This window comes from Typha angustifolia, chromosome 9 (genome assembly GCF_048772165.1).
Source record: "Typha angustifolia cultivar Huaian chromosome 9, ASM4877216v1, whole genome shotgun sequence".
NCBI lineage: Eukaryota > Viridiplantae > Streptophyta > Magnoliopsida > Poales > Typhaceae > Typha > Typha angustifolia.
This window is the reverse complement of record NC_133247.1, coordinates 10,524,776-10,546,137: the sequence shown is the minus strand read 5'-3', so window position 1 is coordinate 10,546,137 and position 21,362 is coordinate 10,524,776. Positions and strand designations below refer to the sequence as shown.

Below are 21,362 nucleotides of genomic sequence, written 5' to 3'. Positions count from 1 at the left end.
CGATTTGATTAGGTTAGAGAAATAGTAAATTAGTCTAAATTATTAAAAAAAATCTAAATTTGTGATTTGAATTCGATAGTAGGAGCCTATTTCGATTCAAAAATTGAATAGCTTTTTCTACAAATCGTCCACTAATTTGCACTTAGAATGAAAAATAATAATAATAATAATAATAATGATACCAACTAAAGATTGGTCTAATTTCGAGCGATGGCTTGACACCTTGTGAGTCAGTTCATGAGAAGTATTTCTTATTAGAAAGCATAGAAATCTTGCAAGAAGCCAGGAAGAGGAGGTTTACGACTTACAATGCCAGAGCTCCCGGAAGTGGAAGCGGCGAGGCGAGCCATCGAGGAGCACTGCGTGGGCAAGAGGATCTCCGGATGCACCGTTGCCGACGACCCAAAAGTCATCGATGGCGTTTCCGCTTCGCAGTTCGAATCCGCCCTCGTCGGCAAGACCATAGTCGCCGCCTGCCGCAAGGGCAAAAATCTCTGGCTCCGCCTCGATTCCCCGCCCTTTCCCACTTTCCAGTTCGGTCGGTGTTCATATACTCGTCGATCAAACATCCCACCTTGGCTTCGGTTTTGCCATTAATTTGATCTTTCGATACCCACCCTTCTGTCAAAATCTCATCTTTTTCTCATTTTTCTGCGGTCTAGGAATGGCTGGGGCGATCTACATCAAGGGTGTGGCAGTGACCAAGTACAAGAGGTAATCGTCGGCTTATTGTTTGTTGAAATGTCTGTTTAACAATTCTTTGAGTTAATTGTGAATTATTGTAGGTCGGCGGTGAGCTCGACGGAGGAATGGCCTTCGAAATACTCCAAAGTTTTTGTTGAAGTATGGTTATGTTTATTTTCCTCGCCATCCATGTTATCCATGTTATTCGATGACGTTTATGTATGTTGAACTCTGATTACTTGCACCGCACATACACAATGCCCGATATAACAAGCTTATGGATTTCAAAATAGCAATATGTTGGGTTCAACCAGGTCGAACCTAGTGTAGTCATGAGATCAAAAGAACACAGATCATGATCAAACAAATGAGAAATACTCATTGACTTATATCAAAGAGATATAAGTTTCTGACCAATGTTCTCTTGATCATGATCGAATTAAATGTACTATTACAGCCTTTACAGGACCTCTTTACAAATGTTGCGGCAATGCCAATACATATTATAATGCTCAAACGAATGGGCCATTGATCGTAAGATTCGGCCAATAGTTGTCACCTTCTCTACCAACAGCATGCACTGATCAAGTCAAACTGTCAAAGAACTCTAAAAGTGTGATAAATTTGTTCCCTCCATTAACAGAATCTTGGTCTGACTTCCAAGTTATTTGACAAATTATTGCAAGATCATATTTAGATCTCACACCATGGCTTAATATGAAGACTTTGTTCTGATGATTCATCTTTATGGCACATTATACCCAGAGGCCAGAAATCCTGACATAATGAAGCCATTTAAGAAAGGACCTTAGTTTTGACTTAATACTGGCAAAATGATAACAATATGGTGATTTTCAGGGTACTTTTAATCTATTTTCTTTATTACTACATTTTGGTAAAGACTTCCTTACAATAATGCTTGTAGGCTTGTGCCTTGGAGACTCTTATTTTGAGTGGTGGAAGATATAAATAATGCATGCAGACTACACCGTAAATGTTTGGAATACTATAGTACATATGGTGAATGTAAGTGATTGCATTAGATTTTGTTAGGTTTATCATACCTGTATTTTGGATCTCTGCAATGTTTTATAGATTGTGTGCGCTTGAATCTCCTAAAATTATTAAGTATATGGATCAGTAACTAGGCACCTTTTTCATTTGATGCATGGACTCATCTTGTTCACATTGTCTAATATTTTATTGCATATTCATGCTCTCATTTATTCTAAGGATCATGTAATCTTCTCCTTCAACTGTCTTGTACAGCTAGATGATGGTTTAGAATTTTCCTTCACTGATAAGAGGCGTTTTGCAAGAGTTCGCTTGCTTGAAGATGTATGCTTCTTCTTCTGTGTTCATCTCCCATATAAACCTTTTTCTTGAATCCTTGATAACTGTCTTGTTTGCCTTATAATATTGTTCTTTATAGCCAGAAACTGTGCCTCCAATTTCTGAGCTAGGACCAGATGCCCTGTTTGATCCAATGCAAGTCAATGAATTTATGGAGTCCCTGAGCAAAAAGAAGATCGCAATAAAGGTTCTTTTACTTGATCAGGTCAGAAATATATTATTTAAATTTTATATGTGGATTGTGGACAACTTATATCAGTAATTTAGAAGTCTTGCAGTCATTTTGTCCTTATACCATTGTGCAATGAAAAGCACTGTGCATATAACTCTATGTTGCTATGATATACTTAATTCATTTATAGTCCCATTCCTGTTATTGGTTGAGTCTGGATTTCTTATCCTTCATAGATTCCCTTTTTTCTGTGATATCTTCAATTACTTTGCATAAGCTTGAACCTTTATGTTACAATTCTCTTATCGAGTCAGCTGAACATGTACTTACCTTGAATGAGAACTGATATATAAGTGATTAAAGTTCTCTTCTTTTACATTTTTTAAGTTTTCTTCACTGTCATCATAATCCTTGGGTCTGGTTGGATTTGAACGTTGCCTGTTGCAGCACCGACCATAACTTCGTCCCTAGAAAGGGGCCGCGATGTATAGTTAAAAGGTTGCAAGTTCATTAAGAATGTCAAAGTCAAAATTGTTCAAATGCTAAGTTGAAATCAACTTGTTATAATAAGAGTATAACAACCCATTCAAAGCAAAATAAACATTTGGAGCTTCTCTGAATATTTAACTTTCCCAAACTTAGTGAAACAAGAAATGGACACAACTTCCTTGTACTCTATATCAGAATTTAGTGAAAGAAAATTAAAGGCTTGCTGTTAATGGTATCTCGTGCATAAATAAAGTTAATCTCATACAACAATTTTGCATGGTATATTACTCTCAGCAAAAACATTGTAATTTAGAGTGTGACTAGTATGTGATTATCAGCTTGCTTTTTTATATTTCAATTAATGTGGAAACTTTGAATGCTTTATCAAATTGCCTTCATATTGTTCTATACTTCTATGAGCACTCAATAGCAGCAGTCAATTCTAAGGTTGCTCACCATGTCACGCCAGACATGGAGCATAGGCTTTGAAGATAAATCCCTTGAAGTTTTATCATCAAGTGTGGAATTTAAGGGTTCTTATTTCCGTTCTCTAGAAACAAAAATAGAGATACTGTTATTCTAATTTGACAACTTGATTTAGTAGATCAAAGTGATGGATTTAGTTAAGATGGTAAAGACGAAGATATTGAGTTAGAATTCATGGCACATCTGCTTGTACCAACAGAACTATATATGATGATCTATAGTGACTTGAGATTCATAATATTATAGCTTTCTGACACAAAAATTTTGCTATATTTCTGGTTCACTGCTTTGTGTCGAAGAAATTAATTAAGCATTTAAGCCATAGGATTTCTAGGGGACCAATTACGGCCACTTTACTCAGCTATTTGGGGAAATATTACTATTTCAAGTTGTTATCTCAGTTGAGATTTACTCTTTTAGTTTCTGTATAGAATTATGTGTAAAATACAAATTTTTCACTTTCCTGATGGGTGAAAGATTTAAGAGGCAGTTGTTTCATATCCCATAACAAAACTTGTTCCCTTAATAAGTTATCTTTTGAATTTGGGCATGTTCCTTTGAATGCAGGGATACATATCAGGTATTGGTAACTGGCTTGCAGATGAAGTGCTTTATCAGGTTTGTACATAATGTCAATATTACTTTCAAATAGGTATTTGTAGTTTCTAACCTAGGGCCTGCTTGAAAGCCATAATTTCCATAGGAATTTGTGGGAATTAAATCCTCCTTAGAAAATTCCAGATAGAGGAAACATTTCCTATATATGTGATGTCATTTTTGATGGAAATATTTCCATAGGAAATACCCCTTTACTAAGGGAAAAAAAATGAAGTTAAACTTCTTAACAACCCTATAGGATAATCACTACCGTTAAGTGTGGTGCTTCTTAATTTTTTGATGGTGAAAATTGTTTGATATGATTCATCAAATTAACTTTGCTAAAAGTATCCCATTCCTTGATTTGATCCATTTATCATATAACCTGTGGTAAGTGATGTTGTAGTATGTCTCCAACAGGATTCTGCTTAGTGTAAGAATCTAAGTTTTTGACTTTTCTTCCCATTCCTTGATGTGATCCATTTATCATGTAACTTGTGGTAAGTGATGTTGTAGTATGTCTCCAACAGGATTCTGCTTAGTATAAGCATCTAAGCTTTTGACATTTCTTATATTTTCAGGCTAGAATTCATCCCCTTCAAGTGGCTGCAAGCCTGTCAAAAGAGAGCTGTGAGTCACTGCATCAGTGCATCAAGGAGGTTAGTCCTATTTATTGTATGACAACCCCTTGGTATTGGAGAACTTTGTATTTGTGAAGGACATACTCCATGCTTTATAAGAAAGAAATAGAGATATCTGTAGGTTATACAATATGCTGTTGAAGTTGATGCTGACTCTGGACGTTTTCCAGTTGAATGGTTGTTTCATTTTCGATGGGGGAAAAAGTCTGGAAAAGTGAATGGTAAGATACTCCTCATGACCTGTTGATCAAATAATTTTACAGGTGATTGAAAAGGCCCTCGAAGTTGGAGCTGATAGTAGTCAGTTTCCTAAAGATTGGATTTTTCATTCTCGTGAAAAGAAACCTGGAAAGGCTGTTGTTGATGGTTTGGCTCCTCAACTTATAAGATTGACTATCCTAAATTGCATGACATGCTCTTTTACGTTTAAGAGTTATTTTCATGAAGTCTCCTATCCTATTTCAGATCATCATTGTACCTAAAAATTTACGTTCTCATCAGTCAGACAGATATTCTTCATTCTTGATTAAGTGTATAATACAAGTTAGGACTTATTTGTTAAGGTTAGTATTATGTGTATATATTTGTTAGAAAAGTGCAAGGTCTCTTTAAAATTATGGAACCTTAATGAAACATTGTTCTGGATATCAGACAAACACACATGCATATATTTATAGACAGATGGATATAGAGAATGTGCTCTAATTTTTCACAATGGGATGAGTATTTCAGACTCAAGGCACATTCAAAGATTTAACATATATGTTGGGCTAGTCTCAACACTTCAGATTGAAGCTTTAAGAAAAGATTTAACAACTTTCTATCCATTAAATTTTCTTGCAGATACAACAGTCATCACTATATATACATATCTATATACATGAATTGATTAACTCCCATCTTTTTTATAACTTGGAAAGGCATCAAAGTTGGCATTTGATGCTGAAAAGGAATCTCAAAACTCGTCCACTGAAATAATTGGCACTAGTAGTGAACCATTTCATTGCAGAAAGCTATTAAAATGAGCTGTTCGACTTTATTATTTTCACTGTTTGACACTGTAATACCTATACTACCAAAAGAAAACTTAATTAGAATGATGCAATAACATGATTATTCATGAGTGGTGTGGTTCTTCTGCACGTCACAACTTTGGACAGCAATATTACAAGCCAAACCTTCTATTATGCCTAGTTCTATTTATATATGCAGACCATGGAATCGAGTATCATGTGAATAAAAATTCTTATGATTGACGGTGTAACATACAAAGTTCAATGTGGCAATCGGTGTAGTTATATCAGAACCTTTTGAAACTTGGTCATTCATCTTGCAAGATTTATCTGTATCAGTTAATGGGTTCAATACATCCTCTCTTTTCTGACACATTTTAATTATATCAAATCTACTAGACGGACAGTTGGACTATGTAAGCAAATTCTTCTTCTTCTTTTGCTCTCTCGTTCAGTTATGAACATTATTAAATTTAATGAGATTCTTATCATATGCAGGAAAGAAAATTGAATTCATCACAGTTGGTGGCAGGGTAAGTTATCCCATGTTTTAGTGCTCATGCCTTAATCTCTTACTTTTGCTAACTTCTCTATTTGCTCAGACCACAGCTTATGTGCCAGAGTTGCAAAAGTTAACTGGAACTCAATCTGGTGATATGGCACCTAGTAAATCTAGAAAAGCCAGGAAAGCTGGTCAGGACAAGAAAGACTCGGATAGTGAGGAGGAAACTGATGACAAGCCGAAGTCAAAAAAGAGCACCAATGCCTCCAAAGGTTCTAAGAAACGCCAAGTAAAAAGCAGCAGCAGTGACGATGACGAAGATCTACAGGGAGCAGCAGCAGGGGCATCAAAGAAGCAAGTAAAAGTGGCGAAGAAATCATCAAATAAAGGAGCAAAATCTAATGAAACCAACATGCAGCAGAGGACGAGATCACGGAAATAGCAAGCAAAAGCTCTATTAATTTATAGTTGATCTGCAGAAAGAAACCATGGTTCATCTTTTGGTACGTTGTTTCACAGTGTTACCCACCTCTTCACAGGATTAGGCATTCATGACACCATTTCTGTACTCATGCATGGTTCTACTGATGCCTAGCACAAAAAGTTAGTAGATTTTGCTGGTCACTTCTTGGTTGGCCATTTTGTTTGGTTAGGCCAGCTAACCCACCCCTCTCTCTCTCTCTCTCTCTGCTTTATTTTTAGCCAATTTCAAGTCGAGCAGACAAATTAAGCATGGTTCAACCTTGCTTTTGTGCGTACGCTTAAACTGAGCTTAATTCTTCAAGCTTGATTAAAGTCAAACTTGGAACTTATTAAGCTTGACTTTTAGCTTGGCTAGCTCATTTAAACTCGAACAGAGGTTGATTCAGGCATCAAGTCAAAGCCAAGCTATATCAGACGAGATGTTGAGGCTCCTTTCAAGTCGTAAGCGGACGACTGAACTGCAATGCAAGTGTAGTCTTCGATTCCAGCAGACATTAAACAGCCAAAGCTCAAAATCCACGAAAGCAATAATTCTATCTTAATCGAGAAAAAAGCAGTACTAAGAATGCAATTCGAAGAAAGAATGAACAATCTTTCCTCAAATAAAGTAGAATGCAGTCGTTGAAGTGACATTGCATCTGGCACCGTTATTAAACCTCACCAAATGAAAAACGAAAATACATACTGGTCCGATAGACTGAAATCTAGAAATAGCAAAGGTAAATTTTATTTTATTTTTTAATGACATTCTGATTTAGGTACTGCTAAGGTCACCATGCAGCTTCCAGTTCTTCGGTCTTTCAAGCAGTGCCAACTCCTCTTTTAATTACTCAACAAAGTCATTGTTGCAACAACTGAAGACCAATGATCGAGAGAGAAGCATGAGATGGAAGGCTTCTCTCTACAGCATGAACTTGGGTCCAGTCCATATAGTTGTAAGCTCATAACCATAAACCTCTGGTCCATCACCCAAAGCTAGAGCAATTTTGAGACTCACCACCATCAACTTCCAGAAGATCCTTCTTCCCTTCCAGCCTGGAGGTCCCTGCAACCCTGCAAGGAAAGTGTGGGTAGAAATTTCTATGAAATCAAATGATGTATACTTCCATAAATAGAACATAGAAGGAAAATTTCCATCTCACTAGCATACACTAGGGGAAACCCTCTCAGACAGACCAGTCTCGGCAAGTGCAGTAAGGGAGCTATTACTATCAATCCTGAAAAGATACTACTATTGATTTAACCATATCAGACAACAGCTAGACAAAAAATATTAACCTTACAAACTTTAGAACATTTTTTTTTTCTGAGTGATAAGCAACCTACTAAAAACAACAGATTGTTAATGCACAAAAAGAAAATATCCAATCTTCCGAAAAATAGATTTTCACTTTGCTTGTTTACCTTTGAGCAGAAAACAGTTCAAGTCTTTACTAAATCTGAATCTCCCTTTGCACTGAATCAGAGCCTAAGTTTTTCCTTTGTATATAAGCTCAAGATATACACAGCAAGAGAAAAGGTGAAAAAGTAAACTTGATTTTTTTTCTTTTCAAAATGATAAAAAGAAAGTTAGTGGAATTGCAGATTGTAGAAAAGAGAACTGTTTATGGATTATAAATAGCTTTGCAGAAGTATTGGAAAGACTACAAGCAAAGTACATATACATTTCCAACCAGTATTAGCATTCCAGCTTAAATATGCAATGTGAGCAATGATTTAGCATCAAGTTGCTAAATAAAGTTCTCTGAGATAAGGCAATGTGAGCAATGATTTAGCATCAAGCTAACGCAATCCTTCTCTGAGATACTTGGTAAAATAAAGTTCACAAGCGAATCCAAGTCCAGGAAAAAGACAGTAGGAAAGCATGAATAATAGCTGATGCATCAAGGCTTACCAAATCTAAGGAAGCACTCGCTATTGCTCCATAGACCAACTACTTTCCAGATCAATCCTTAAAGATATTAAGAGGGATGCAAATGTTGACAGCTGAATTCAGTAGATGCCAAGGTGCAGGCCATTCACTGCAATCTCAAGCTTCTGATGTCAAAATAAAATAAGAAAAAGAAAATCAGTAGCTAAGAGAACTTCATATTTCTCCTTGCCATCAAAAAACATTTGTTTGCACAAGAAAAAGAAGAATGAAGCTATAGAAAATAAATTCAATAGTAGAATACTATATCATCTTATTTCTGACAGCATAGAAAGGCCAGATACATTACCTGCATCATCTTACTATTGCCAACTTCACACAAAGAAATTTCCAGACCAAAGAGATCGTGTTGGCTGCTGTTCTGGCAGCAGATGTTGTGGTTTAATTTCCTGAAACTGTTGTTCTGCATAAGGTTTTAGTTGCTCAAAAAGTAGGAGATCTTGCCATTTCTTCTCATTGAGCGCATCAGTCTGCACAGAGGAAACTTGTTTCCCAGGGAAAGGGAAGCTGGTATCTTCATTAAAGACACTACTGGTAGAATTGATATTTGGATATGCTGATCTTGTTTTATCTATTGACTTCTCTGTCCCCATGCCTTTTGTTGATGATGGTTGATACCCATCTAACCAGCTGTAGTCCCCAATGTGAGGCTGCTGATCTTCCATAACAGAAATAGAAGCAGGTTTCTCCTGTTGCTTAGGAGCATGGCTGAATCCTGGAGGTGGTCCAATGTGCCTAGTGGGACGACTTACAGGATTTTTCTTTGGTAATGTTTGTAATGCTGATGCAAACTTCAGGTTTATGCCATCAGAAGTTGCTCCTGAAAAAACCACAGAATCAAGTGTAGACGGTATAGCAACTTCAGTAGCTTTAATCTGACTAGACAACACATTCATAGTATCTAAATTTGCTGCAGAAGATATTTGTGGCCAAAAAGCCAGAGGCTGCGGGCTGCTCAAGCCCCTATGCAATCTTTGCTCATCTAAAAGATCATTTCCAGTGATATTCAAATTTTTAAACCCATCAGAAAAGAGTGATTCTCCCTCAATACGCCATTCTGAAACATCAGTATTGCTAGAATGAGGCAGTTGGGAGATTGTAGTAGTGGCACAGAGATGCGAACTGGCATTGGAAACAGTTGATGTCTGAACATTACTCAGGGGAGCAGAAAGAGGTGCATCATAAGTTGTCCGACAAGCAACAGACATTTGCACAGCCTGATTGATTCCAGCAGCATTTAATACTGAAGTAGTTAACCCGTTAAGCTTCCCAGAACCTGCAGGCTTGAAAACAATTACCTCATCTTCTTCTCCTTCGACATTTACTAGTGCCTTTGACTGTGTCCCTCTAAGATTACCCGGGCTCACAATTTTTGCCCCAAGTTCAACTCTGTGCTCATTTTGACTTCCTCCTTCAGTAATATTTGATTCAGATATATTGTTATTTGATTCAGACATATTGGTCAAGCCATTTGGCTCGGACACTTCACAAGCTGAAGGATATACACACATAATGAATTTCTTTAAATGTGGATCAAAAAATATCTTTTTCTCATCAATTCGAACGACATCCATAAGAGCCCTTCCTGCTGCAACAATCCTCTGGACACGGGCCCTTTTCTCCTTGGTACTCCCATCAATTCCAAATGTATGCTTCCTTGAAAAGTCCAGAATAAGCTGTGCTGGAATTAAGGGTAAAAAACCTCTCAATTCATAATCCTCCCACAGTGCACACCGGTTACTAGTTTCACCTTCATCATACATGCTCATATCAGAAAAGCATGTATCATCATCATCATGATCAATAGATGCAAGTCCTGTCAGAACGAGCTTATTCATGAATGATACGCATTGGTTCCAGAAGAATGATCTTGCTTTAGCTTGTTTTTCCTCCACATTGGAACCTGCTGCTACATCTGGATGACAAGCAAGCCATTCAATGAAAACCATAATGGCTGGCAAAAAGAAGCTTGATGCAGCATCATGCAGTTGTGTACATCTCCTAAGAATATATCCAACAAACTCAAATGCAGCTGTAAATGCATTCTTAAGAATCACTGTCCTCTGCAAAATTTCAGCATATGACTGGCTTTCCGACTCCCTTACCACATTGTGGACTGTGAATATGAGAATGGCAATAAGTCTTAAACCAACAAGTGCATTTTCAGCAGCATCAGTGCCAAAGTTAAGCTCCTCTTCAGGACCAGAAGAAAGGAGCTCATGCATATCACTGCTTACTAATGAAAATATATCTTCAAATGTCTCTAAGCTGTTAAATCACACATAAAAATGTTATTATCAAGTAAAGCACATTAAGAAAGAAAATTAGAAAGACAGGCCAAACCACTGAAAGATGCTGAATGTTAAACAAGAAAAGGATAAATTCTGGCCAATACCTGGTTCGTGTGAAAAGGATGCCATTTAGTCGAACAAATCGAGTAGAGAAGACTTTGAATATTTCAAAAGTGTTGCACTCTCCTTTAACAACATTTGCTTCAGTTCTGGTATCTTTTGCCAGAAGCCTAGTATCACCTCTTCCTTTACGTCTTCCAGCTGATCGCGAGGGTACTATCCAAGATGGAGTCACTTTTGTATTACTAGGCAACTGGGAATAACTTTGTCGATTCTGCATGCATTTTTAGCATAATCAGTGTACAAGGAAAATTTTCGAGGATCTTACTTTAGCAGCCAAAATCATCCTCACATGATTAAGGCAAATTTGAAGTTACAGCACGTCTGAACAGACTACTGGTTTCCAACAAAAGCTAATTAACAAAAAAAAAGGAAAGAAAAATGTCCAGAAATAGCGAGATAAATAGATTATAGATGCATCCATAAAAATTTAAAGAATCATATTACAGAACTGTAAACATCAACTAGAGCTGCATATAAAAAGAACATTAACTGAGAGGACACTATCTGAGTCATTATTAGATTTCTTATTGAGCAAGTTTTATCCCTTGCTTATAAGAGTTATACTAATGTCCCTATTGGTACACTGGCTGCCTTGTAGCAATGGAACATGTACCATTAGAAGAAAACAAAATGAAGCTCCATAATCATCACAACAATATGTGAAAACGAGAGCGCCACTTGATTTGACAGTAAGGCTTGTACCAGCATCTAAGAGAACATGAGTTCAAGTCAAACAAACTAGACATATGATATTCCTACAAATGCTTTTTATCTTTCTAATATCTTCATATGAGGATGGTCAATATAAGGCCCGCAGAAAGAAGTAGATGAAGCTTCAGCATAATATTTCTGACAAGAGATTCAAAACGTTACACACGAGCATATGATATATCTCACAAGTTTGTTGAACTAATTGATGTAGGAACTGATACTCCTCCATGTAAATGCATACGCATCAAATCTTAATTCAATAACCCATAGAGAAAAAAGTAGTATTAAAAAGCATCCCTTGGCAGGTTAAGTTTAGATGAATATCATACCTTCTCAAACGCGATAATCAAGTTGTCTCTTGCTGTTGGAAAAGGATTCTCCACTGCCAAGCTTCGAGAGTATCGATATATGGCCACCAGATCATCGCCCGAGTATGATGCTAAAATTGCAAGCTACAAATTATGGCATTAATCTATGTATTAGACATCTCATAAGTTTTAGAGAAGAGAATCACTCTTCAATCAGATTTACTTACTAGTCCAAAACAAAGTTGAGACTAATCTCAAATTGCCAAAAATTACTTAAAATACCTGATTATGTGGATTGCCGCTTGAAGGACAGAGTGAAGCAGCCTGCATATAGTAACTAGAAGCAGGTGCATAATCACGAATGACAGAATCACCTTCTCCATACAAACCCTTGTAACGTGCAAGGTCTCCCAAGTATATCAGACAGCGTTGACAAGATACAAGGCCTTTCTTCATCTCAGCTGATCTTTTTTCATCCATTGGAAGACTTTGATCCTCAGGGCCCTCCAGAAAGTAATCCAACGGCAGACCACATTTGGCTCTAATTTTCAGTATGAGGTCATGATAAAAGCCTGTTGCTTCTGAAAGGAAACTTTTGAAGAAAGACCGGATTCTTTTAATTCGATCAGGCTGGGCATTATTCTTTCCAATTTCTGATGCACCTGAATCCCTGGAAGCTGCAGCGCTAATGCGGGATCGGAATTCCTCAATTCTCTTGTAGTGCAATTGCCAAAGAAGAAGCTCTATCTCGTACTTCTCAGAAAAATCACGATCTTTAAGAATAATAACCTCATAGTTTTCACGCATTTGAAGCCATGCGTTAGCATCTGCAGGAACTTTTGACTGTGCTGATCTCTGCAGAGCATTCTCTAATTGGATATTCTAGGTAAACAGTATGAATTAGTGAGCTTAACTCAATTACTATGGAACAAAAATTGGCCATAACTACATTATCACCCATGGCAAAACAGAAGTACCACATTGACATAGCAGGATCATTATACCAAAAGGAAGAAGAACTCAATGGATTGTTATGAACGTATAGCAGGTTCAAACTTCAATGAATGATGTACTCATCTTTTAATGCTCCTTATTGAGAAATTACAACACAACATTATTCTACGGAACACACCTAGATCCTTATCAAGGTTTCTGTATTTTTCTGAGCTAATATTGACGATGCAGAAAAGCTCAGTCATCGCAGAATTCAACATTCAGAAGTAACAAGAAACCAATCAAATGCATGCAAAACATGAGTGACTATTTGCAACAGATATAGACATGATAAAGATCCAGAACTAGAATAGTGCATGCACTCAATCATAGACAATTTAAACACATCAAAGTGCACAAACAAAGACAAGAAACTGGAAGAGGAATTAATAGACAAACCTTCTTGTAAAGACGCTGTACAAGCTCCCGTGATGAGGGAGCAGGCGAACTATTCATTGGAACAGTCATCATCCATCAAATGAGCGTTACAGCTAATTCCTACAACCAAAGTTAGGCAAATTCACAATATATATGCAGCAAAAAGAAGAAACAAAATACTAATAATAATAGTAATCAACACAATACCATCTCATACTCCTCAGATAGCAAAAACAAGCTAAAAGTTCAAAAATTCGCCATCATACCTCGTCCACTAGCACCCAAATCTTAATTCCCAAAAACCTAATAGCACCGACAATCCAATCAAGAGCCAGAAACCGAATGCAACCAAACCCTAAAGAAGGCTTTACCCAGAAATACAACCACGATCTACAAGATCTCGCCCAATCGGACCACCAAACCGAACGGAAACACGAAAATTAGATCAAAGTCCCAATTCTCGAGGCAATCCAACCCCAAAACCCAATGGAAACGCGAAAGTTGGATCAAAATCGCGATTTACCTCCAGTAAAAAACGGCACCGATCAATCAAATACTGCCAGGATTCAAAAGAGCAGCAGCCTTACTTGATCTCGAAGAGCCAAAACGATGAGGGAGAGAGATTTCCAAGGCTCGGTAGGATGGCGCTGTGCAAAGAAACCCCTCTCATATTTATAATTTATTTGTTGCTTCTTTTTTTAATTAATAAATAGCTTTTCGAAGTATTTCTTAGTTTTTTAAGTTATAAATTTTAAATCACTGAAATGATAAAATTTTAATATAAATAAAGTTGTCGTGAATAAATTTTTCAACGTATATAAAATAACATCAATCGATGCTAATATGAGAAAGATAGGAGCAAAATAAAATTATTCTTCTTTGCTCGTATTTTTTTCATATAAACTCCGATCGATGATATTTTATGTGTTGTAAAGCTTGTTACTCTACAATTTCATCCCTTAACGAGTATCTTCAACTTCGATCATTTTGATAGCTTAAAATTAATTTTAAAAAATTAAGTCAGTTTACCAATTTATGTTGAACCAAAGTAAGATTTTTTTTAATTATAATTTTAAATAAATTTTAAACTTTTAAAATGATCGTATTTAAAAATATAGATAAAAATAAAGTTGTAGAGTACTAAAAAAGCTTTCCAACTCATATAAGATGTCAGAGTCAAAAGATATAACAAAAATAGTGAATTAAAAATAATTTTATTATTTAAATTAGCAAATTTAATTTTTAACCTCTGAATTTGTTAAATTTAAAAATACTTATTAAAGATGAAGTTATTAATGACTAAATAAGCTTTACAACATATATAAAATAACATTAATAAGATTTTATATGAAAATTATATTAGCAAAATAGTGAATAAGAATTATCACTATAAGGAGATGAAGGAGACCAAATTTTGTCTTTTGATAAGGAGAAAGATAGGGATAAGGATAAAAAGCTTAAAGAGTTTCTTACTTGTCATGTCACACTAAGTCTCATTTAATAAATTAAAGAAGAGTTTCTCTCCAAAATACTATATATTTTGCTAGGAAGAACATGTCTTTTATTTCTCAGTAATTTATTAAATAAATTGCTGAGTTGCTAGAAATTTTTAAAAGGTAGGACAAAAGTAAATTGATTGAAAAACAGTAAATAGAAAGAATTTATAATAAAAACATAAAATAAAGAGAAAATGATTGTTTTAATATGAAATGGATATCTTCCTATCTTATCAAGTCTCCATGTTAATTTTTTATTTTCATATCTAGTATCAGATATATCCATATTTAGATAATAACTTGTGATACTAATGAAAATTATATATATATGACAAGCTAGTATCTAGTATCAGAATCTCTAGTATGCTTTTCATATATATTTACATTAAAATACTTATATATGTGACAAGCTAGTTTTATAGATCCAGAAAAAAAATAGTATATCAATATTTATACTTAGCAAATATGGTCATTAAGAAAAATAAAGAGTATATCTATATTTATAGTTAGAGGATATGGTTATTAAGTTCTATCTGAATTTAATCTATAAAAGAAATATGAATATAAATGTGATTTTACCATTATTTGCTTTGGTCCTTTTATTTTGTAGAATTGAAAAATAATTGTTGCATGTTGAGCCTATATTGATGAGGCAAATAAGTATTAGAGATAGACCATATCAATATCTAGATAGCCTATATTGGAAAATACACAAGAATAATGGTGGCAATTTCAATCCAACTCATATCTATACTTCTATAAACTATTTGAATATGGATATCAATTTGGATACAAAAGAGATATATAAGATAAATTTATACATGCAACTTTTAAACATGTTTTCTTTTTTTTGGGGGGATTTTTACAAATAACACCCTACATTTTGCCTATTTTGTGATTCGCACTCCGTGTTTGGGGATTTTATAATGCGACCCCTCATTTTTCCTATAATATTTATTTAACACCCTAACGTTACTTTAGCTAACTGACATTAACCATGTTATATGGTTTATGTGACTCTAGTTCAAAAATTACTAAAATACCCTTAAGAAATCATCACCTAACCCAAATCCTCACAATCCTCTCTCAGAACGAAACCTACCCCACAAAATCCTTTTCCCCAAACTTAAACCCTACCCCACAAAATCTAAATCCTCTTTTTTAAACTAAACCCTACCCCACACAATTAAAATAACAAACCCCACTTTCCCACAGTAATCCCCAAAATATCTGCGACGTAAAAGCCTCAGAAGCTTCACCCATTTTCTCCTCTCTCCAAACCCTATTTTTCTTAATCTTTTCCCAAATTTTCTCCATCCCCTCCCTGTTTTTGAGGTCACAAGCAACAAAGTCAAGATTTCATCTCCCTCCCCGTATTCTCTACACAAGCTAAGATTCCCTTTGTTGAGGAATATAGTTGCACGCAAACAATTAAGGTTTATTATCTTAACTTTAATCTTTTTCAATTTTGTTTCTTTTGTCTTTTGTTACATTTTTTATTGATTTCTATTATGGTTTGTGGAGAGAGATTGAGAGATTTTTATTAAGAATTTTTTTATATTTTTCAGTAATAAATTTCTATTACATTTTCTATTAGTGTATTTATGTTAAGAATTTATGTTACGATGGATTTTAAAGTAAGGCTCCCTATGTTGTTATGTATTTTTTTTAGGTTTTCTCGGTGTAATGGGTTTTAGAGTTATGTATTCTTATGTGATGGGTTCCTAATGATATGTGTTCTTATGGTTGTATTGTAGATGGAAAGTAGTTTTATTGATGTAAGACTTCATTATGAAGGTATATGGAGGGCAAATCAACAAACATTGCTATCGAAATATGTGAATGGGAGGCAACTTAACTTTGTAATGGAATGAGACTACTCTAATTTCAAGGATTTGTATGAACAAATTGAGACTGAGTCAAAGTTAGAGTATAAGTATGGCATGCACATTTGCTATAAAAGATATGGAGAAAAAGAAACTTATGTCACTCTGTCAACAGATTATGATGTACTCAACATGATTGATGAATGTGAAGCTCAAAAGTTTGTTGACATGTATGTTGTGGCTAATGAGGAACATAATCCTTCTGCTAGTAATAATAGACAGCAAAGTGAACAGCCTCACTGTTATGATGATGCTGGGGGTTATCCTGGAGATACTAATGTGGGTGATCTTTTTGATAGTGATATCGATATAGCAGATGATATTATAGAAGAGTCTTCTGATGGCATTATGGAAGAGGACTTGCATGAAGATATAAATGAAGATGAAGATGATAGCTCATCCGAAGATATGGAGAATTTTAGGATTCACACATATGAAACAGAGAAGCAGAAATTTTTCATGGCAGTTGGTAATTTATATGATAATGTGTATATGTTTAGAGATGCTCTCCGGGATTATGCAATATGTAACCATTTTGAAACACGTTATATCCATAATGAGAAACATAGGGTAACAGTTAGATGTGCTAAGCCTGATTGTAGTTGGAGGTTGCATGCATCAAAAGTACAAGGTGGCCCACTTATACAAGTAAAGACAGTAAAAGGTGAACACACATGTGAGGCTGCTAATGTTTATGGGAATAAAATGGCTACATCTAATTGGATATGTAACAAAATAATTGACTGGATAAGATTGGAACCTAACCTTACAATCAAAGCTATTTGTGCAAGAATCAAGGAGGCACATCATGTACAACTACATTATGCTCGGGTATGGAGAGGAAGAGAATTGGCATTTGAAAAGCTTTATGGAAATGTGGATAGATCCTTTCAGTTTTTCCCTTCTCTTTATAGAGAGCTTGAAGAGAAAAATCCTAGGAGTGTAATTAAGTTAGATATAAACCCAGAAGACAATACATTCAACAGATTGTTTTTGTTTGTTTCAAAGCATGCAGCGATGGTTTTATTGCTGGTTGTAGGCCATATTTAGGATTGGATGGCTGTCATTTGAAAGGGAAATATCTTGGTGATCTTCTTGCAGCAACAGCTTGGGATGCAAATTATGGGATTTTTCCATTAGCATTTGCTGTCGTCAATATTGAGACAGGATATACATGGAAGTGGTTTTTGGACAACATTAGAGAGGCCATTGGAGAAGTAGAAAATCTAACCTTAATGTCAGATAGGCAAAAGGGTCTGGATGCTGTAGTTGTTGAGGTGTTTCCAAGAGCTGAACATAGGGTGTGCTTTAAACACTTTTATGAGAATTTTAAAAGAAAATTTCCTGGAAAGCAATACAAAAAATATATGTGTGGGGTTGCCAAAGCATACATTCACTCAAAATGGGAAGATGAGATGAAATTACTAGAGGAATTGTCCAAACCTGCTAGAGAATGGGTTAGAGCACAGAATGAAAAGGTAATTATTATCTACACTTTACTATTTCATCTTTTATTGTTAAAGAATATAACTATTTACTGCTAGAGAATGTTTTTGATTACTGTTTCACTTTTGACTAGTTTGTCCATAAACGCAGGGTTGGACAAGAAGTGTGTATGGTACTACAGCTAAAGTGCACTATTACACTAACTGTGGGGCTGAATCCTTTAATAGATATATCTTGGAAGATAGAGCTCGACCATATGTTGACTTGATAGATTGTATTCGACAAAAGATGATGACTCGGATGGAGCAACGTAGAAGGCATGCACAAAGTTGGCAAGGCAAATACACACCTACCATCAGTAAATATATTCAATGGGTTTGCAAAGAGGCTGCAAATGTTGGTGTGGTGTATAGATCAGCTAACGAGGAGGCAGAAGTGCAAGGCAAAGATGATAGGTGCACTATTAGGTTGGATACACGTTATTGTTCATGTGGAAGATGGCAAATATGTGGATTTCCTTGTGTTCACGCTGTAGCTTTCATCTTATCAATTCGTCGAAATGTATCTGATTATATAGATGATTACTTCACTATTGAGAAGTATCGAGCTACATATGCAGCAAGTATAGCACCACTTCCGGATAAAAAGTTATGGAAAGACCCTGAGGTTGGTCTAGATGTTTTTGCTCCACAAAGAAATCGACCTAGAGGGAGACCTAGAAAAAAGAGGATTAGGGGCCCGAATGAAGAGTTATTGCCATCTGGACTAATGAGACCCACCAAAGTTTGTGGACAATGTGGAGAGCGAGGGCACAATAGAAGAAGTTGCAAGGAGCCAATAGGAGAGAGTGCATCTGTTGGAGCACCTTCTACTTCAAATGTAAGAGGAAGAAGTCGAGGGAGGGGTGAAGTAAGTGGTAGAGGGAGGGGTGAAGCAAGTGGTAGAGGGAGGGGTGAAGTAAGTGGTAGAGGGAGAGGATGGAAGAGATGTATTACTAGATCTATGCACCAATTTGCAAGCAGTACACAATAGGTAATTTTAGCATATATTGTGTATTTCATATATACATTGAAATCTTTGACCTGCCTAATAACATATGTTTTTATCATTTGCAGGTTTCAAGTATGGATGCTTTGATGATTATCTTTTTGTTTATTTTGTCATGGCCTACAAAGCCATTTTTTGTACATTGGAATCCAACATCGCCTATAGAGCCATTTTTGGTCTATTTTGTTATGGCCTACTGTGATGTATTTCTTATTATCACCTACTGTGATGTATTTTCTATTATCACCTATGTGATGTATTATGATATTTTCATGGTTATAATGAATTTGTGTTAAATTATGATGTGCTGTCAGATTATTTTTTAAGTTTCAAGTATGTTATTCTATTTTAGATGTGTTCTAATGTATGAGATGAGTAAATCAAGGATATTATGGTGTGCTATTATGGTGCTTGGGATATAAATTTGGTGTGTTATTATGGTGTTTGGGATGTAAGTTTCAAGGATATTATGCTCAGCTATTATGGTTTATAGTTGAGAATTTATGGAATTAAACTTTTTCACATTTTGGGCATCTTTTTCTGTGAATGATTGTAAGAGTTAATTTTGAACCTTGTTAGTGATGTATGAGTTAGGCACATTTGCATGTTCTGAGGATTCAAAATTTTCTATAGGGTAATCATCTGATTCAAGTGAAAGAGAGACAGAAGCTTCTTATTCTAAACAGACATATAGTCACTCAAAACCTTTGAAGACTTCCCTCTTGTCGAGTGTCCTCATATCAACTTTGTCAATATTTGGGACACACTCTGACTCATTTTTTGAAGAAAATGAACTTTAGAAGTATACAGTTAAACTTCAAACAACATAGCAAGTTTGATTCCATAAATTGTCAATTGAACTTTAGATAACATAACTCACAAGTTTCCAACTGAACTACAACAAAATGATAAAATATTGAGAATTTCTTAAAATATTACAAATATGCTAGTTTTGAATCACTTCAAATAGAGTGATACAAAAATTAACATCATAATAATTCCCAACCGAAGAGTCTTATAGATCTTCCCAATCTTTTTTTCCATTAACTCCAATTTAAGTTCAATTGTGTATAGTTGGTATTTGAGATCTATGGGACGAAAATTGATATCATCACACCATGCAAAAAAGTCACACTTGTCATCCTGCAAATTCAAGTAAAATTGACATTATTATTCTATCATATTTATGTCAATGAAATTTAACAAGAAGGGTTTTGCAAACTGATGATACCTTTCTTCCAGGGCAGCAATAGAACCTTCTATTTTTATTCTTCTGCGTCATAGATATTCTTACGTTGCAATTTCCTCTGCCACAAGGACAATTGAACATATAATCCATGTCATTCCAATTGGGCCCAGTTGATGATCCCATGCTTGAGCTCATTGTAGTCAAACAAATCTATAAGAATTTTAACAAACCAAAATTTAACTCCAAAAGATGAAATATTAACTTCTCATTGTTTTAATCATCTTTAAACCCTAAAATCCCAAAATGGGGTTGAGTTGTCTTTAAACCCTAAAACCCCAAAATGGCATTCAATCAAAAATGATTACAGAAACTAACCGGTGTAGAGTTGGTACCTAAGTCTTGCAACTTAGGAGGAGTGATGTAGGCTTGGAGAAGTTCTTGTCGTTTGGGCAACTTCGGAAGGCAACCTCCTTCAACCTTCGACTGCTTGGTGTTTTGGTGATGTAGGCTTTGAGAAGCTCTAATTCCAAGTTGCAATCTTCGGACTACAAGCTCCGTCAACTCCGATGGCTTGGTGTTTGGGGAGCTACTGCTTGGGGTTTGAAGCTTTGAGGTCAGCTTGGCATTTAGGGATGTTCTTCATGGTTTGGGGAGCTATGAGATAATAAATTATAGAGGTTTAAGTTATGAATAAAATTAGAGATGAGTACAAGGGTAATTTAGGAATATTATAAATTATATAATAGATTATAACAGAATATTCTCTTTCTGGTATCGTTCTGTTTGATTATAGTTAGGTTAAGTTAACTCAGGGTGTTAAATGAACATTACTATAAAAAGAAAGGGTCACGTTATAAAATCCCCAAAGACGGGGTGCGAATCACAAAATAGGCAAAATGTAGGGTGTGATTTGTAAAAATCCCTTTTTTTTTCTTTTTCTTGATTAAAAAGGAAAGCTGCTAAGCGAGCTTAAATTTAATGAAAATTACTTGATAGTCATAGCTTTAAGAAAGTCAACAGATATGATACAATTAAGGTCAAGGAGAAATGGGTAGTGTTCAGCCTATGAGAACACAAAAATTTGATGCCTCCCAAATATGGGTAGCCCAGTCGACTACCTTATTATAGTTTCAGTAGCTATAAT

The 21,362-nt window shown here is 35.4% G+C and overlaps 3 protein-coding genes across 11 annotated transcripts; 2 read left to right on the top strand and 1 right to left on the bottom strand.

Annotated features, from left to right (window-relative positions):
- Positions 1-196: 196 nt before the first annotated feature.
- LOC140766753 (formamidopyrimidine-DNA glycosylase) lies at positions 197-6,727 on the top strand. 5 transcript variants are annotated; one of them, XM_073106367.1, is made up of 10 exons: positions 199-538; positions 663-714; positions 786-843; positions 1,954-2,022; positions 2,117-2,242; positions 3,752-3,802; positions 4,363-4,440; positions 4,544-4,643; positions 5,934-5,968; positions 6,038-6,727. In XM_073106367.1, exons 1-10 carry the CDS (start codon positions 310-312, stop codon positions 6,377-6,379), a joined length of 1,140 nt encoding a protein of 379 aa, XP_072962468.1. In that variant the 5' UTR covers positions 199-309; the 3' UTR covers positions 6,380-6,727. The 5 variants fall into 5 exon arrangements, 4 of the variants coding, with proteins under 4 accessions (XP_072962468.1, XP_072962470.1, XP_072962469.1 ...); XM_073106369.1 differs by having other exon boundaries at positions 4,593-4,643; positions 6,038-6,141; XM_073106366.1 differs by lacking the exon at positions 4,544-4,643 and adding an exon at positions 4,686-4,788 and having other exon boundaries at positions 201-538; positions 6,038-6,726.
- Positions 6,728-6,991: 264 nt separating this feature from the next.
- LOC140766752 (nonsense-mediated mRNA decay factor SMG7-like) lies at positions 6,992-13,811 on the bottom strand. Of its 5 annotated transcripts, none has more exons than XM_073106360.1 (8): positions 13,678-13,811; positions 13,176-13,274; positions 12,066-12,665; positions 11,805-11,927; positions 10,746-10,975; positions 8,640-10,618; positions 8,315-8,457; positions 6,992-7,473 (listed from the first exon to the last, which is right to left on the bottom strand). In XM_073106360.1, the coding sequence occupies exons 2-6, from the start codon at positions 13,245-13,247 to the stop codon at positions 8,665-8,667; spliced, it is 2,979 nt and encodes a 992-aa protein (XP_072962461.1). In that variant the 5' UTR covers positions 13,248-13,274; positions 13,678-13,811; the 3' UTR covers positions 6,992-7,473; positions 8,315-8,457; positions 8,640-8,664. The 5 variants fall into 5 exon arrangements, with proteins under 5 accessions (XP_072962461.1, XP_072962463.1, XP_072962462.1 ...); XM_073106362.1 differs by having other exon boundaries at positions 13,742-13,809; XM_073106361.1 differs by having other exon boundaries at positions 13,362-13,792.
- A 2,782-nt stretch (positions 13,812-16,593) lies between these two features.
- LOC140767653 (uncharacterized) lies at positions 16,594-20,830 on the top strand. Its single transcript, XM_073107647.1, has 4 exons — positions 16,594-17,478; positions 17,523-18,014; positions 18,133-18,861; positions 20,726-20,830. Exons 1-4 carry the CDS (start codon positions 16,594-16,596, stop codon positions 20,828-20,830), a joined length of 2,211 nt encoding a protein of 736 aa, XP_072963748.1.
- The last annotated feature ends 532 nt before the right edge of the window (positions 20,831-21,362 follow it).

Excerpts from the sequence above, each read along its gene's own strand:
- LOC140767653 (XM_073107647.1), top strand. The coding sequence starts at position 16,594 with ATGCACATTTGCTATAAAAGATATGGAGAAAAAGAAACTTATGTCACT. Across the intron at positions 18,015-18,132 it reads TTAGAGCACAGAATGAAAAG|GGTTGGACAAGAAGTGTGTA; the intron begins GTAATTATTATC and ends CCATAAACGCAG. Across the intron at positions 18,862-20,725 it reads GAGCACCTTCTACTTCAAAT|GCTTTGAGAAGCTCTAATTC; the intron begins GTAAGAGGAAGA and ends TTGGTGATGTAG.
- LOC140766752 (XM_073106360.1), bottom strand. The coding sequence starts at position 13,247 with ATGATGACTGTTCCAATGAATAGTTCGCCTGCTCCCTCATCACGGGAG. Across the intron at positions 12,666-13,175 it reads TACAGCGTCTTTACAAGAAG|AATATCCAATTAGAGAATGC; the intron begins GTTTGTCTATTA and ends CTGTTTACCTAG. Across the intron at positions 10,619-10,745 it reads ATCCTTTTCACACGAACCAG|CTTAGAGACATTTGAAGATA; the intron begins GTATTGGCCAGA and ends GTGATTTAACAG.
- LOC140766753 (XM_073106366.1), top strand. The coding sequence starts at position 310 with ATGCCAGAGCTCCCGGAAGTGGAAGCGGCGAGGCGAGCCATCGAGGAG. Across the intron at positions 715-785 it reads GCAGTGACCAAGTACAAGAG|GTCGGCGGTGAGCTCGACGG; the intron begins GTAATCGTCGGC and ends GAATTATTGTAG. Across the intron at positions 5,969-6,037 it reads TCATCACAGTTGGTGGCAGG|ACCACAGCTTATGTGCCAGA; the intron begins GTAAGTTATCCC and ends CTATTTGCTCAG.